General features: G+C 38.2%; 1 protein-coding gene across 10 annotated transcripts in view; it reads right to left on the bottom strand.

The window, feature by feature from the left end:
* The window catches only part of Tcf12 (transcription factor 12), a 263062-nt gene that overhangs the window by 19661 nt on the left and 227861 nt on the right, over positions 1-15540 (bottom strand). For 5 of the 10 annotated variants that reach the window (XM_021206102.2, XM_021206104.2, XM_021206109.2 and 2 more), the window contains 4 exons: positions 13272-13350; positions 7708-7781; positions 6639-6710; positions 5716-5922 (listed from right to left, as the gene is read on the bottom strand). In XM_021206102.2, coding sequence (XP_021061761.1) covers positions 5716-5922; positions 6639-6710; positions 7708-7781; positions 13272-13350 — 432 coding nt within the window. The remainder of the gene's footprint in view (positions 1-5715; positions 5923-6638; positions 6711-7707; positions 7782-13271; positions 13351-15540) is intronic. The other 5 variants (XM_021206106.2, XM_021206111.2, XM_029543008.1 and 2 more) reach the window with 1 other exon arrangement.

Below are 15540 nucleotides of genomic sequence, written 5' to 3' on the forward strand. Positions count from 1 at the left end.
AGAGATGCCCCTTGGTCTTGCAAACTTTATATGCCCCATACAGGGGATCACCAGGGCCAAGAAGTGGGAGTGGGTGGGCAGGGGAGCAGGGTGGGGGGAGGGTATAGGGGACATTTGGGATAGCATTTGAAATGTAAATGAAGAAAATATCTAATAAAATAAGTTAAAAAAAGAAAAAAAAGAAAAAATCTAAAAAAAAAGCATATGACATCACTCTGGCAAATAAAAGTTTGTATATATATATATATATATATATATATAATGAATCTGCAATCATGACCAGCCAACTTGCCTCACATAAAGATTTCTATTTTATTTTAGTTCAGTTGACAAAAGGCCAAGAAAACTAAGAATAAAATATTATTCCATTTCTTTGACTTCAAAACCCTCAAGGGATACCAAAAAAATAATTAAGAAAAATGCCTGTATTAAATTTCCACAGGTCTTGTAATAATGAAAGTAAGAGACCCATGGAAAAAAAATCATTTGTACCATTAATAAAGACCTTTTAAGAATTTAAAAAATGTTGTTTCTTATGACTGCACACTACAATACATACTTAGAAGTCAGAGGACAACTTTGTTAAATCATTTTTCTCCTTTCATTTTTAACCTCAGTTCTTCAGGATTATGCCGTCTGGTGACAACTGCAGGGGTACCTTGTTAATTTGAGTACACGATGACTTCCATCTTGCTTGGTATGTCTGCAGCTGAGCTCACTGTCTGACGGATGTTTGGTGAAGGACAAGGGCACTTGCAGGGTGCTACCTCGACGGGCACAGGTATTCACATTCATGCTATAAATAGTAGCCTTACCCTGCAGAAGCATCTGTGGCATTTCCAAATAAAATTGATAATTCCACTTTTTTGGTTTTTAAAGTTTCTGTTTAAACTCTCACTAGTGGTTAATTCTTATATTAAATAAATGAAAGTAAAACTAAAAGTAAATTCTGATATTTTTGGTATTTCTAAACCCTATTTTAAAGTGAATATAAATCTCTTTAATGTGCTTAAGACAGACTCATGTTTTATATTTGATTAAGGCAGGTATGGAGAAATAAAAAATAGAAATAGAGAGTAGTAAATTAAGTAAATGAAAATAATTCTAAAATTAAAAGCAAACATTAAAAAGATGTCTGAGGGCTACCCCAATTATTTAAACAAGAGGGATCCTTCATTCCCAGCTCTTTTTATAAAATGTAATTTATCTCTCAGATAATTTAATTTCTACGTTCATTACATAGCTAGAATATGTTAAAAACCCTTTGTGACTAAACGTCTTTAATTCTTTTTTTTTTTTTTTAAATTTATTTATTATTATATGTAAGTACACTGCAGCTGTCTTCAGACACACCAGAAGAGGGCGTCAGATATCATTACTGATGGTTATAAGCCACCATGTGGTTGCTGGGATTTGAACTCAGGACCTTTGGAAGAGCAGTCAGTGCTCTTAACGCTGAGTCATCTCTCCAGCCCCCTCTTTAATTCTTGTAAAAGTAACTTCTACTCACCTGATGTAACTGTCATTTAGGAAGTTTACTGCTGAATAAGCTCACCTTTTCTAGTTATTTCTGAAGTCTGGCTGGCTCGTTCATCTTAGCTGTTCTAGCCTAAAACCCTCTTCAAATTGCTCTGCTTGGCCTCAAACTAACTCTGGCAATCTCTTCTAATCTTCTGGCTCATCTGACTTCACCTGTGTCTAACTTGTCTCTGTAAAACTGCCCCTATAAAAATTGCCTCTGAACTCTACTTCACAGCCTCTCAGCTCACTGACTCAACTGAACTGACTGACTCTACTCCACTGCACTGACTTCAACTGACTGAACAGAACTGATGGAATAGAACTAGGTTTGCATGCCTCTGACTCTTGAGTACTGGTATTAAAGGCATGTACTACCATGCCTGGATCTAAGCTTTCTTAACCTGAAACTTACTCTATGCCATACTGGCATTGAATTTAAGGAATCTCCTTGCCTCTGTCTGCTGGGACTAAAGGGGTGTCTGTACCCTCTCCAGATCACACAGACCTAGAGGGACTTTGGTTTAGTTAAATGAGATGCATATAGACTTTATAGTAACAGTCATTTTGCTCACTCATCTATTTGCTTTGAAGGCCCAGGAGATGAGCTACTGCTATCACCTATCTGATACTGGTTGGGTTGGTTCCCCCATGCTCTGCTAGGTTGTTTTCATTTATGTCATCAACTTTTCTTCCATTTCAGTGCATCTTGGCTCATCTTAAAACACCCAAAGTAGTGGCTGATTGTGGTGGCTTACATCTTTAATTCCAGCACTTAGGAGGCAGAGGCAGGATCTCTAAGTTCAAGACCAGTGCTAGCCTAGTCTATATCGTGAATTCCAGGCCAGTCAAGGCTATATAGTTGAGACTTTTCCCCGGGGGGGGGGGGGAATCAAGAAAAAGGATAACAAACAAGAACAAAAAAGAAAACCCAAACCCCAAATCAAAACCATACCAATCCCGATTTTATATACTGATAAGTCAACTTATGATCAAAGTAAGGAACCGACACAGGAGGTCCATGGATAAATCTTGTTTCTTAGTTTAAAAAAGGATCCCATCTCTATAATAATGATACTAGAATTTAGTTGTGTTCTTTTCCCACATATTGTCAAAGGCTCTTTTATTTTACAATGTCAGGATTGAGTTGCTGTAGGGATGCAGGTGGAGCTCGATATTGGAGTGCTTTCCCATCAAGCATGCCCTAGACTCAATCCTTATTCTCACCACAGAGTCAAGTAGTGTGACAGAGATCATATAGTATGCAAAGCTTAAGATAGCTACCATGCCTTTCTTTCCCTTCACGGTGAATGTAAGCTCAATCTTTTCCAAATGCTAGAAAAGAAAGTAGTATCATGTTTAAACCTACAGTTGGGATACTCACCTACAGTGATGCTCTTCGAATAAACCTATTGCACAAACAAAATAGTATTTAAATGTCTAGTGAGTTTCTGAAGATACTTGCGTCATCAGGATAACTACTCTGAGTTGTAGATAGAGTGATGAAAATGAAATGTTTTTAAGAAATATATTTATAAATCCTACAGTAAATATTACTTCTGTGGTCATTTTACAAACAACTATTCTTAGATGTCAAATATTTACTGTTAAAGAAAAAGTACGGAAAGTAGTTTTAGTACCTAAAACCAGGTTTTCTTTTCACAATGAGAATATATGGTCATGAAGGACAATAAAAAGAGATTCTTGAAGCTGAATGAAATAGACACAAAAATGTCTCTCTAAATCAAACATCTTGTAAGTACAAGGTGGGTCCTAAGCACATGAGCAAGGCTGTGCCTAGCTGTGATCACCTATCTATTCCATCCTTTGGTCTTAAGTCAAGACTCACACCTAACAAGCTGACCTTGGGAGGATGAGAGATGAGCACTGGCTCACCAAGGGGGTCAGATTGTGTCAGATGCTTTCTGAGTATAGGCCCTGTAGCAATGTATGATCTCTATAACGAAAGTACTGCTGACTGCATATTAATATGTATATATTAGAGACGTTAGACACTGGAGGCAACTGATTTAGCAGTCCTGTGCCCTCTAAAGATAGTAAGAACTGACAAAATCTTATACACACTGAGCAGCAGCTTGGGCTTAACTGCCATGGCCTGAACAGTGCTCCCAAAGAGCCAGACTCACACTACTCTTTAGAAGTTCCCTCTTTGTAGAATACTATGAGGCTTTTCTTCATCAGAATATCTCTACATTGGGAGGCAGATGCATGCAGACCTTTGTGAGTTGGAGGCCAGCAGGTGCTACAAAGTGAGTGTCTTATTAATAGCAAGAAGATAAAATGTTTAAAAGGGGAGAAATACAAAATTGCAAGTGCTATCAATAAGGCCAACCTGAGATTCAAGAATATGATTTTCAAGTCACTCTCTAGCCTATTAGCAACTTACTAATAATCTGCTTTTCTATATTTATAGATGCAAAATGCCATGTTACTAGTTTTACTGTACCACTAAAATTTCTTCTTTTTGAGACAAGATTTCTCAATGTAGCAGTAGCTGGCCTTGAATTTAGATATCTATCTGCCTCTACCTCTCAGGTGCTAGGATTAAAGGCATGTGTCACCAAGTCTGGCTCAACTTTTTTTTTCCTAATAGTTATGGCATTGACAATTCATATCTGAGTTTAATAATTCTCAAATGTTTTTATATTAGTTTATCAGAAAGACATATTTAGAAGGTAGTTAAGAATCCAATATTTTCTGACACCCAAGACAAAACAATAACAATAACAATAACAAAACAAAACAGAAAACAGCATCCCTAACTGCTAAGGCCCAAGATGGAAATCCTGAGATCAGAGACCAGAGACCAGGCAGCTGTTTGCTGCTTTATGTGGAGATCTAATATGAATTTTTGTGGCAGTCAGATATACGAATGTGGGGGCTTAGCACAAACCGTACTCTACAGAAACTAGGGCCCCAGCATTTGAGCACTTAAGTGCTGTGGCGATACCCAAGTTTTAGCCTTGATCCCATAGCTCAAAATCTGTTTCACAGAAAAATATTTTATAGCATTCAATGAGCTTTAAAAACCATGGAATAAACACGCAAACACATGGTATCAGTTATACAGCAGGCGCAAAATGAATCTTTAAAAGATGATTTGGATAAAAATAATAATGCAAGATATTCAACACAGATTTTTTTGATATATATGACTTTAGAAGTCTATTCTTATCATGTTTTTAAAAAACAGATTAAATTATTTTATTCTGAGGGGATTAATATAAAATTGCTCCCTTATATCAGTTTTTCCCCTTTATTTGGGAAAGAGCCTAAATTTGTACCTATACAAATTAAGTTTCACTTTTAAACTTTTTTGTAACTGAAGTCAAATTCCAGATAGTAACAAACAGCTTTCCTAGTCTAGAAAATTTTTCTGAATTAAGAAAATGCCTTCCTGGGGCTGCAGAGATGGCTCAGCGGTTAAGAGCACTGACTGCTCTTCTGAAGGTCCTGAGTTCAATTCCCAGCAACCACATGGTGGCTCACAACCATCTGTAAATAGAATAGATCCGGCGCCCTCTTCTGGAGTGTCTGAAGACAGCTACAGTGTACTTACATGTAATAAATCTTTAAAAAAAAAAAAAGAAAATGCCTTCCTAGATTAGCATGTTTTTCTAAATTGTGGTACTAAAGACTGAACCTAGGGCCTCATACATAATATGGATGTGCTCTACCACTGAGCCACATCTCCAGCCTCCTTTTTACTTTGAAATAGGGTCTCACAAGTTCCCCAAACTAGCCTTGAACCTACTCTTCTCCTGGATGAACCTCTGGAATAGCTGAGATGACAGGCTTGTGACACGGCCCCAGCTAACAGCCCCAACTAGACAGGGCTTGTAAAACTCAGTCTCTCACGTCACACACTTTGCTATTCATTCTTCCTATTTGCTATCTAAGGCATACACTGCCATTCCAATTATATATCAGGAAAAAAGACCTGGCTGACGCTAACAGATCTCTGTACTAAAGTTTCTTCATTTTGTATGTGGCCACAGCAGAATTTGACAGGCCCAACAGCAGCCAATGACTCTATTGAAGACAATAAAGGAAAACTTAAAGGACTCCTTTTAACTTTCAATTCAAGAGATATCCCCCCATCTCTTTTCTCTAAAATTTCATGAAAAAAAAAATTGGATAATATGGATTGTTGCATATAAGATGACCATGACTTACCATTGAAGCTGATCGACTATTTGTAACAAGGCTTGATCCTCCATAGTTTGAATTGAGGTTTCCAATTGATGCATTATGGGATGGTCCCAACAAACTGTGAATATCACTGTGGCTAGTAGGCAGACTGGTAGAAGGCCCAACTGCATGGTTCCGTAGCACATGGATAGCATCATCCAGCCGGTCTAAGCGGTCTTCCATTCGAGACTGCTGTAAGGGTTGAAAACAACACGGGGAGGAGAGGCGTTACCAGCAGGGTAGCTATACAATTTACTAAGCTGCTACATCTTCTATTCAGGGATATACAGAAGGCAGCAAGTGCAATGCAGTATCAACTAGTTTCAAAACCAACTACCTGAACTTCAACAACAAAAAAAGGCAGCTCTTTTCAGACTATGATGAATTTTCAAAGCTGCAGATACAAGTCACTGCTTTAGAAGATGAATTTACCAATCTCTCATGAGGTTATTTCTTTTAGCTTCTATAATGCATGAAGTCTTCTATGTCAATACTCAATTACAGCTGATAGAAAGGGAAAAACTGTAGAATGGTCTCTGAAAGATGTCAATTTGGGGAAAGGCACTCAAATCTATTTAGCTTAAGTTTTAGGTGAGTAGAACACACCTATCTTCAATGGTGTACATCCAGCTAAGCTCTTTAGCAAAACTGAAGGAAAGACATCCACTACCCATGGGTCACACATGCTTTATACACAAACACATTAGAATTCTGAAAACCAAAAGCACATGCCAGTACAGCTCTAAAAGGAAGTCATTATAAACAAGACAAAAGTCTACTTCTACACACTGCTACAAGAGCTGCAATGCTCAGTGTTGGAGTCTGTACAGCTTGATAATTTTACATGAGTAAGGGATGTATAAGTAATTTAAACACACAAAAAAGGCACCATCTAAATGAAATAGTACCTCACAGACATCCTTTAAGAAGGACATTGCATCTTGCAAATGCTCGTGAAGTTGCTGCTCAACTCGATTTTTCTGGCAAAGTCAAGACAGAACAGGAGGCAAAGCACAGGTTAAGATTAACTCCAACAGAGTCGAGGAAATAGCTGATGTGCTTGTTGGTAACCTGTTAGTAAAGTTAATGTGGAGGTCTGCAAGATCTACTTGTATTGAGTTCTGAAAAGGTTCAGATTTAATAGGGACTCACAAGGTTAGCATCTAAACGGCACACAATGCTTGGGGTTTCTTGCAAAATATGTGAGAAGACAATGTTCCCTCAACTTAAAATATTTTGTTAGGCACAGAAAAAGAGTGTTTCTGTTTGGAACATAGAATTACTGAATGATACGTGACTTAGAATTCACCAGATCACATGCATTTGCTTATTTTTTATTATATTTTGTGATTCTGGGTTATAAATGTAAACACACCAAAGCAACAGTAGTAAACATTCTCTCATAGATTCTCTACCTTGGAGCACTAGAACCATGACAGCTCCTCTACTGTCCTACTTGTCTGGCAAGCAATGTTGTAGATGTTTGATTTGTACATTTTTATTACAAGAAAATATAAAAAAACTTCAATAATAGTAATACATTAATGTAAAAGTCCAATATAAATATAAAGGCATCATTATGAAATAATGGATTTGATTTTTAACTGTCTTTTTTTTTTTTTTTGGTAAATTTCCCCTTACATATAAACACTGACAGTATAGAAATATTAAATCATATTTTTCAAAGAAACAAAAATCCTTCATACTCCTTTAATTCCAGTTGCCTGGATAAATCTAATATCCCCAAAAGCAGATGGCAATAAGGATACCCAAAATGTCATATTGTAAATCAGGTCATGTGGTAGCAAAGAATTCGTGTGTAATGCTAGCCTACTGCTTCTTCATTGTTACAGAAGATTTAGTAACAACAAGAAAACCACTACCAACAACAATAATAAAATCAACAATAAAAAAAACTCTTTTGTACTATAAAGCAAAATTCTGTAACACCTGTAAAGATCAGTGAAATGTCCTTACCAGGGAGTGAAGTGAGTTTTCATAGCTTGGAGATGAAGGAGCTTGCCCTCCAGCTCTGGGCCACTGACTGGTACCTGTTAAACCAAAAAGCATTCACATGTATGGATTAACTCTGTGTCATAGTAATGTTAAGGAAAGGGTAAAGATACTTAGTAATCATAAATAATGACAACCTTGTTTACCCTTCAGCATATTATTAGCAGCTTATAAGCATAAAACCCTGGACAATTCTTTTCATATGCCAATTTAGTAAATTGAGTAAATAGGAAAAAAAAACCTGTAAAACTCCCAGGAAAATATATTAAGAATATATTATTAAAGAAAATAATATGTTCTTTAGACTTTGTCTACACACATGTACATCCTTTAAAAAATGTTTGCTTCTTCACCATGATTTAACAGTCTTTGATAAATGACATTAATATTACCTGTTTCTCTGTACCATAACTTGCTTAACCATCCACATCTCATAACTGGCTTTTTTTTTTTTTTCATTTGAGACAGAATCTCACTATGTAGCCTTGGGTGACCTGAAAAATCACAACATAGATCCACCTGCCTCTACCTCCCCAGTGCTGGGATTGAAGGTGTGTGCCACCATGCTCTGGCTGGGTTTCAATTGAGTAGCAATGCTGTTGTGATTGCTGCTACAATAACTGCTATAATAGTTGATAACTGATTTTTCCTCTGGGGAGGGAGTACATTTCCAAATGAAGTAGCATTTCTCAACTTAAAGAGATACACATGTTCATGTGCATCTTCTGATAGTACACAGATAAAGCAGTTTTAAAGGCTAAAATAAAATGCACTGGGTGTACTAGCTAAAAAATTTTTAGGTGAGGAGTTATCATGAGCTAAAGATCCCAAATTATTGAAAAAAAAAATTCCAATCATTTTGGCCCAGTCTTCTTACAACTCCTGTGTCTGGAGCCATATCATATCGGGCGTTGTGAAATGTTTGAAGACAGGACAGTCCGTAGGCACACAAATGCTCTACCAAGCAGGTAGCTTCTGTGCGTCCTCATGAGCTTAGCTTTGAGGATGCAGAGGGACACATTGCATCATTCACATGAGAAACCTGTACTCAGAAGACTATATGTGCATTTGGGAACTGAGCCAGGGACTCAAACATGTTAGGCAAATGTTCTATCACTCATTAACTATATTCCCCAGCTATTTTTAGATAGTGATATAAACAAACCATGCAAATATCTACTGTTAAAAATTATCCATTTAACTATATATAAAAACTACACATACTTAAACTTACTTTGTTGTTGGTACTGTTATCGACTGGACCATCCACACTATTATTACTGTTATTATTATTGCGGCTGCTGCTGTTGTTGTTATAGAATGGGCTATCCACTGTTACATCACGAAGTTAAAATAGAATATTAGCAGGGCTAATCAGTGACAAATTTATCTCTTTGAAAGTCATACAAGTTCTGAGCTATACTTCATGATCAAAGGTTCTATAACTATACTAGTTACCTAATATTTTATGTTGTTGATCAAATGGGATAACATACAGTTATATAAGACAAAGCTAGTTCAGAAATCACCATAATTATCTGGTAAAATTGAGAGTACAGGCATTTAGTGGAGGCTGGGGATGTAGTTCAGTGGTAGAATGCTTGCCTAGAAAGTGCAAGTCCCTGGGTTTGATCCCTTTTAGGGCTATAGACAAAAATTTAATAAACAATCACTTTTACTTTAATCTGTCTTATAAAGATGATCTTAAGAGATATGAAAGTATGTCATCAAGCTAAGTCTTTCTTGGGAGAATATTAATACGTCTCCTTCTGTGTATAGATTCAAATGTAACAACAACAACAACAACAACGACCAGTAAATATATAAAAATCTAGGCAGTCTTGGAGCACTGGTGCCTTTTTGGCTATGAATGAGACCTCTGAGTGAGGTGGGGATCAGAGTCTAGACACACCATAATGTTAGCTAGCACGCATCTGATATTAGATAGAGCTGTAGTTTCATTTCTTTGTAAAATTAGCTTGAGGGCAAAATACAGAGGTTAAATTTAGAATCATACTGGTGCCTCTAGCATGTAATTACCAACTGTTGGACACAGGAGAATAGAGAAAATGAAGTGCAGGAGCTGGAAGTCTTGGTGTGACTTAGAACAGGCTATCTTCCCTGCCTGAGCACATCACTTTATGTTTGGTGGTGGACATGTCCACAAGGAGACCACATACTTTGTGGGAAACAATTTCTGTAACTGTCCTGTGGTTGTTTGTTTACTAACTAGCCACTCTAAAATATAGATCTTAGTTTAGAAGAATTATAGAGAATTCACTTGTTAAAATTTGTTGAACATTTAAAAGAAGCAAGTTAGGTAGTGACCAGGGTTAGAGCTGAATTATTTCTGGGAACAATGTAAATGTATGCAGTGTTTCTGATCTGCTCTTACTCTCATCAGGGCTTAGGAAGTACAACTGGTTCATAAACTAAGAGAATGGATGGATACGCCTTCCTCTATAGCTCAGGGTACTTCTAGGCTTTAGTTCATTTGCTAGTTCTCTCTCTCTCTTGTTTCTGAGACAATGTCTTACTATGTACCTGTGGGTGGCCTGGAACTTACTATGTAGACCAGGCTGGCCTCAAACTCATAGAAATCCACCTGCCTTCTGCCTCCTGAGTGCTGGGATTAAAGGTGTACACAACTTGTGGCTCCAGTTATTTCTCTTATTCCAGGTCCCCAATAGTTTCTCTTTGTAACATCACCCTAAACTCAAGCCTTCATGGGCCTCTACCATACCCTACTGGAATTCTAATCCTTACAGTTTACCACAACACACCCAGTTGCCCTCTCAGCAAATGATTAGAAGAGGAGGGCAGGCACTTTCTCATGTGCAGATCTGTACTGTGCGCTTCCCTTTAGACTCACAAAAGCCACTTTCCTCTTATTAAATTTCACTTCATGAAACCTGTGCCCTAATCTGACCACAACTCAGTGTCAGTTCTGTGGCTTTATTTTCTCATCTCGACTGGAAACTTGCTCAAGTAAGGCAAGTCTTTTATACTGGGCATGCTCACAGATGTTGTACACAACATAATGTTTTGATTAAACTAACATAAACTTAGACCCAACTTTTACTGTGAGGTTCTGAGGACTGGTACAAGGTTCTAACATTACAGACATTCCCCATCTATATTCCATATGAAGGTAAAGAAAGTCAAGGAATGTTCTGCTTGCCTGTCTCCCAACATAAATGTGCCACTTCCGAATTGTAGCAGGCACAGCCATTTCCCTTTCACCTTGTTGCCAAAGTACTACGTTTGTTCAAGGGCTGAAGGGTCAGCCTGTTCTGTCTGAATGCCACAGAGTAATTCTATCCCAACTCTGAATAAATCTTAACACCTAAGATAAACATGTCAGTTCTATTGCAGATGCAGGCAACTGAGGCAGGCCCCGTGATGGCCAATGAAGCATGAGGTTAAGTCTATAGGAGAGGTTTCTGGAAAAGATTTCTTAAAAGACACCGTTCCAAAAAAATAAATAAATAAATAAAAATCAAAAGGTCTTATTTTCTTCTATTGGATACTGTTTGTGGTGTCTCAAAGCTGTCAGAAGGACATGCTAGAAGACAAAGCAGGAACTCTGATATGCAGATTTCTAGCTATCCTGCAATGGGCTTCTTGTCACTTAAGAACAAATGCTCACAGGCCTTTAAGCCCAGCACCTGGGAGGCAGAGGCAGGCAGAGTTTAAGGTCATTTTGGTCTTCATCGAGACTTATAGCCCAGCCATTAGTACAGTGTCTCAGAAGCTCCCTCATAAATATACATAAAAATGCATGCTTCTGGTTTGGAAAGTTCCGGAGGAAGATGAGGTGTATTTATTTAAGACTGACAGCCATGAAGCTGCCTGTGGCAATCTGTTGCCTGTGGGTCTATGCTCACAAATCCTGTGATGACTCTGACTGTTGGTTGAACGCAGGAAACAGGGCTAACTGGGGATAACCTACTCATTCCAGGTAACAGATCAAGGCCACATAAGGTACAAAGCAATCTCCACAGCAGGAGCGCTGGTTTGCTGTTTCCTTTTCTTTTGACTTTGAATGTTTATCATCTAGAGCTTTTCCTCTCATCCTGTCTCTGTTCTTTCATGGTGAGGGTGTTCTGGTAAAGAAGGGAAGTAGAGACAAGCACACTAGACAAAGAAGCAGGAGATGTGCCTTTATAAATACTCTAATTTGGTGTTTCAGCAGCAGCATGTGCCAACGGTTCTCTATAACTGTTGAATTCAAAGGAGGTTTACCACCACACAATCAGCAGTCTACATTTTGATTAGTTACCTGAGTTACAGGAAAAAGAGTATCATCAGCTAAGCCTCACTTACCAATGGAGGAGACCTCAGACTTGACTTAACCATTCTCAGTTTCACTCATGCCTTCTTAGTGGCTGAGCTCCCGGCTCCTCTCCCATGATTAGTAAGTAGAGTAAAGGCAGACAGGTCATATAACAAAGTGTAAAAATAGGCTGTGGCAAAAATTATGCTGAGAATTTTGGTAAAACAGTGCCAAGATAGTGAGCAGGGCTAAGTTCCATCATTCTCTCTGTAACTTCAGCCCTGTTACACAACAATTCTAAGTCAATGGGCCTTTCATCATCTTGCCTATGTGGGCAACAGCTGCTTAGCATTTACTAGACAGCTGAAGCCATGATGTCTGAAAAAGTGGCACAGACTGCCACTAGCCTGAAGCAGCTGCTGCAACTCGGCATGTCCACTCTGGAACGTGGCTGAGTAGAGACACAGGGCTAACACAAAGCACAGGTGACAGCAAAAGCTGTGACTTCAAGAAACTGAGCATAAGGCTGGATGTAACTGTGGCCAGACTGGGAAAGCATAGCTGCTGCTGAGGCTGACTGGTGAGGAGGCAGGGATGTAGTGATCCAATTCACTTGTCCAGTAACACCTCTCTTTCAAAACATTTTTCTCCAGCAAGTCCAACCCCTCCAAAGTTGCTTAGAAAAATATGGGTAAAGTTTTAGGATTATTGTTTAAAAGATATTTTCATATTATCTAATATGAAATAAATATTGTCACTTATAATTATAGTATCTCAACATATTCACCCCATAGGGTAGTTCTAGAACTTATCAAAATTAATGTTAAGAATCAGGAGAAAGGGAAACAAAGTGAACCACTTAGGCAGCCCCACCAACGCTGCACACCCTGCATTATCATCCCCGGCTAAGCCTAGTAGACAAAGGCTTGCTTTGTTTGTTTTTAGTCAGGGTTTATCAGTGTAGCCCTGGCTGTCCTGGAACCAGGATTAGCCTCGAACTCAGAGATCTGCCTGCCTTTGCCTGGGATTAAAGGCATGTGTCACCACCACCCAGCTATAATAATTGTTATTGGAAACCATCACATTATTTAAAAACCTGCGAAGATACATATAAGTAATTCAATATTTCTTCAAAGTATAGCAAAGTCAGAATATTTTCATAATTTAAATAGGATTTTATTGAAATTTTGTTGACTCAGAAATCTTTCCAAGTAGAAGACTTACACATATTCTGAATAACAGAGAAACCCACCTGTGAGAGGTGAAGGAGATCCCACTGGTGTTGATGGATTTGATGGAAAACTACTGCTTGTGTGGTCAGGGGAATAAATCTAACCAGAAAATAAGAGATATATATGCATCAGAATACAATAGCAGCAAAACCACAAACCTGTTCATGGTGCTGTTCTGTGATCTCAGGCATACCACCCAAAGCTCACAGTGACAACACTTGTCATCAAACTGTACACTGTTTTGTAACTAGAGACCAAAGGAGCTTCAGTTTTTAAACTAGGACAAAAAATTACATAATTTCAAATGTGAAAGGAGTTGCACAGGTATCTATTTCTTTCTCCACTCCCCCCCCCCAATTTTAATTTGAATTGTCACTTTTTTTCCTCTTTTCTTTTTGAGACAGGGACTCCAATTATACAAGCTGTCCTCAAGCTTGCTATGTGGCCAAACAGAGTCGTTTTTGTTTTGTTTTTGTTTGTTTCTTTTTTTTTTTTTTTAATTCATGAGTATACTGTCGCTTTCTTCAGACACACCAGAAGAGGGCATCAGATCCCATTACAGATGGTTGTGAGCCACCATGTGGTTGCTGGGAACTGAACTCAGGGCCTCTGGAAGAACAGTCAGTGCTCTTAACCACTGAGCCATCTCTCCAGCCCTATTACTTTATCTTTGTTTTTTGTTTTTTTTTTTTAAAAGGCAAAGATACCTGTCTTTTTTAAAAAAGATTTATTTATTGTTATATGTAAGTACATTGTAGCTGTCTTCAGACACACCAGAAGAGGGTATCAAATCTCATCACAGATGGTTCTGAGCCACCATGTGATTGCTGGGATTTGAACTCAGGACCTCTGGAAGAGCAGTCACTGTTCTTAACTGCTGAGCCATCTCTCCAGCCTCCAAGATAACTATTTTTAATTATTGTGGTTGGAAAGTTTCTAATTATCAGCAGAAAATCAACATGTGAGGTTGAATATGGCTACACCTCTGCAATCACCAACACTTGGGAGGCAGAGGCAGACGGATCACAAGTTCAAAGCCAGCCTGGGCTAAATAAACAGCAAGCTATAAGCCATAGAGAGTTGTCCCCTCACCTGTGACTAGTACTTGGAAGGCAGAGGTGAGATTGTAACTTTAAGGCCAGTCTGGGCTACATATTCAGTGCCAGGCTTGCTCATATTGAGGTGAGTCTACCTCAAAATAAAACAATCTATTATAAAGATAAAATATCTGAAAAGTAGACCATATTTAAAGAATGTATTATTGAAGTAATATAAAAATGATAATCTCACAAAAATACTTAAAAAAAAGGCGGGGGTCTTTTAGGTTGTTTTATTCTAGGTATTTTGAGTCAGGATCTATGTTAGTAATCAGGATTCTGATAGGCTCAGACAGACCTTGAATTTGTGATCCTTTGTGATCCTTTTGACCTAGCCTGCAAGTTCTGGAGTTGTAGATATGTCCTACCAAGCCTGGCCTTTACACATTAAAATGGTCTCTAAGTCTGGCAAAAAACTGTACAAGTTTAATCTTAGCACTTAGGCCAGCCTGGTCTGCATAACAAATTCTAGGACAGCCCAGGCTACACATGGAGATCTTGTCTTAGCCGATACCACCTCCTCCAGTACACAGGCCCCACCCCTGCACTCCCAAAAAGCCCCAAACAAAAAGCAAACCCAAAACTTAAAACCACCAAATAAAAAGTCTTCCAAATAAAGTCTTTGAAAAGATGGGCAATGGTAGCACATGCTTTTAATCCTAGAACTTGGGAGGCAGAGGCAGATGAATCTTTGAGTTTGAGGCCAGTCTGGACTACAGAGTTAATCAAGTTCCAGGATAGGACAGCCAAGGCTACCCAGGGAAACCCTGTCTGGAAGTGAGGGAGAGAATGGGAGGGAAGGGGAGTGGGTGTGGGTGTTTGTGTACCTTTGAAGAAGTTTTCTATGTTCTCCTTTCTAAAAAGCTAACCAAAGAAGATATAATAGTTACCCATTAGTCCTTTAAAAAGTTACTTGTCTGCTTTAGCTCCAACAAATGTATATTGTGAAAATTAAAGCTTTCTCTCAAAGAACACTAAAACTTTTACAAACATGTCTCAACATCTTTATTGTTGTCAATCACTTTCTTTCTTTCTTTCTTTCTTTCTCTTTCTTTTCTTTCTTTTTTCTCCTCCTCTTCCTCCCCTTCTTCTTCTTTTTCTTCTCTCTCTCTCTCTCTCTCTCTCTCTCTCTCTCTCTTTCTTTCTTTCTTTCTTTCTTTCTTTCTTTCTTTCTTTCTTTCTTTCTTTCTTT

This window comes from Mus pahari, chromosome 10 (genome assembly GCF_900095145.1).
Source record: "Mus pahari chromosome 10, PAHARI_EIJ_v1.1, whole genome shotgun sequence".
In the NCBI taxonomy this organism is placed as follows: domain Eukaryota; kingdom Metazoa; phylum Chordata; class Mammalia; order Rodentia; family Muridae; genus Mus; species Mus pahari.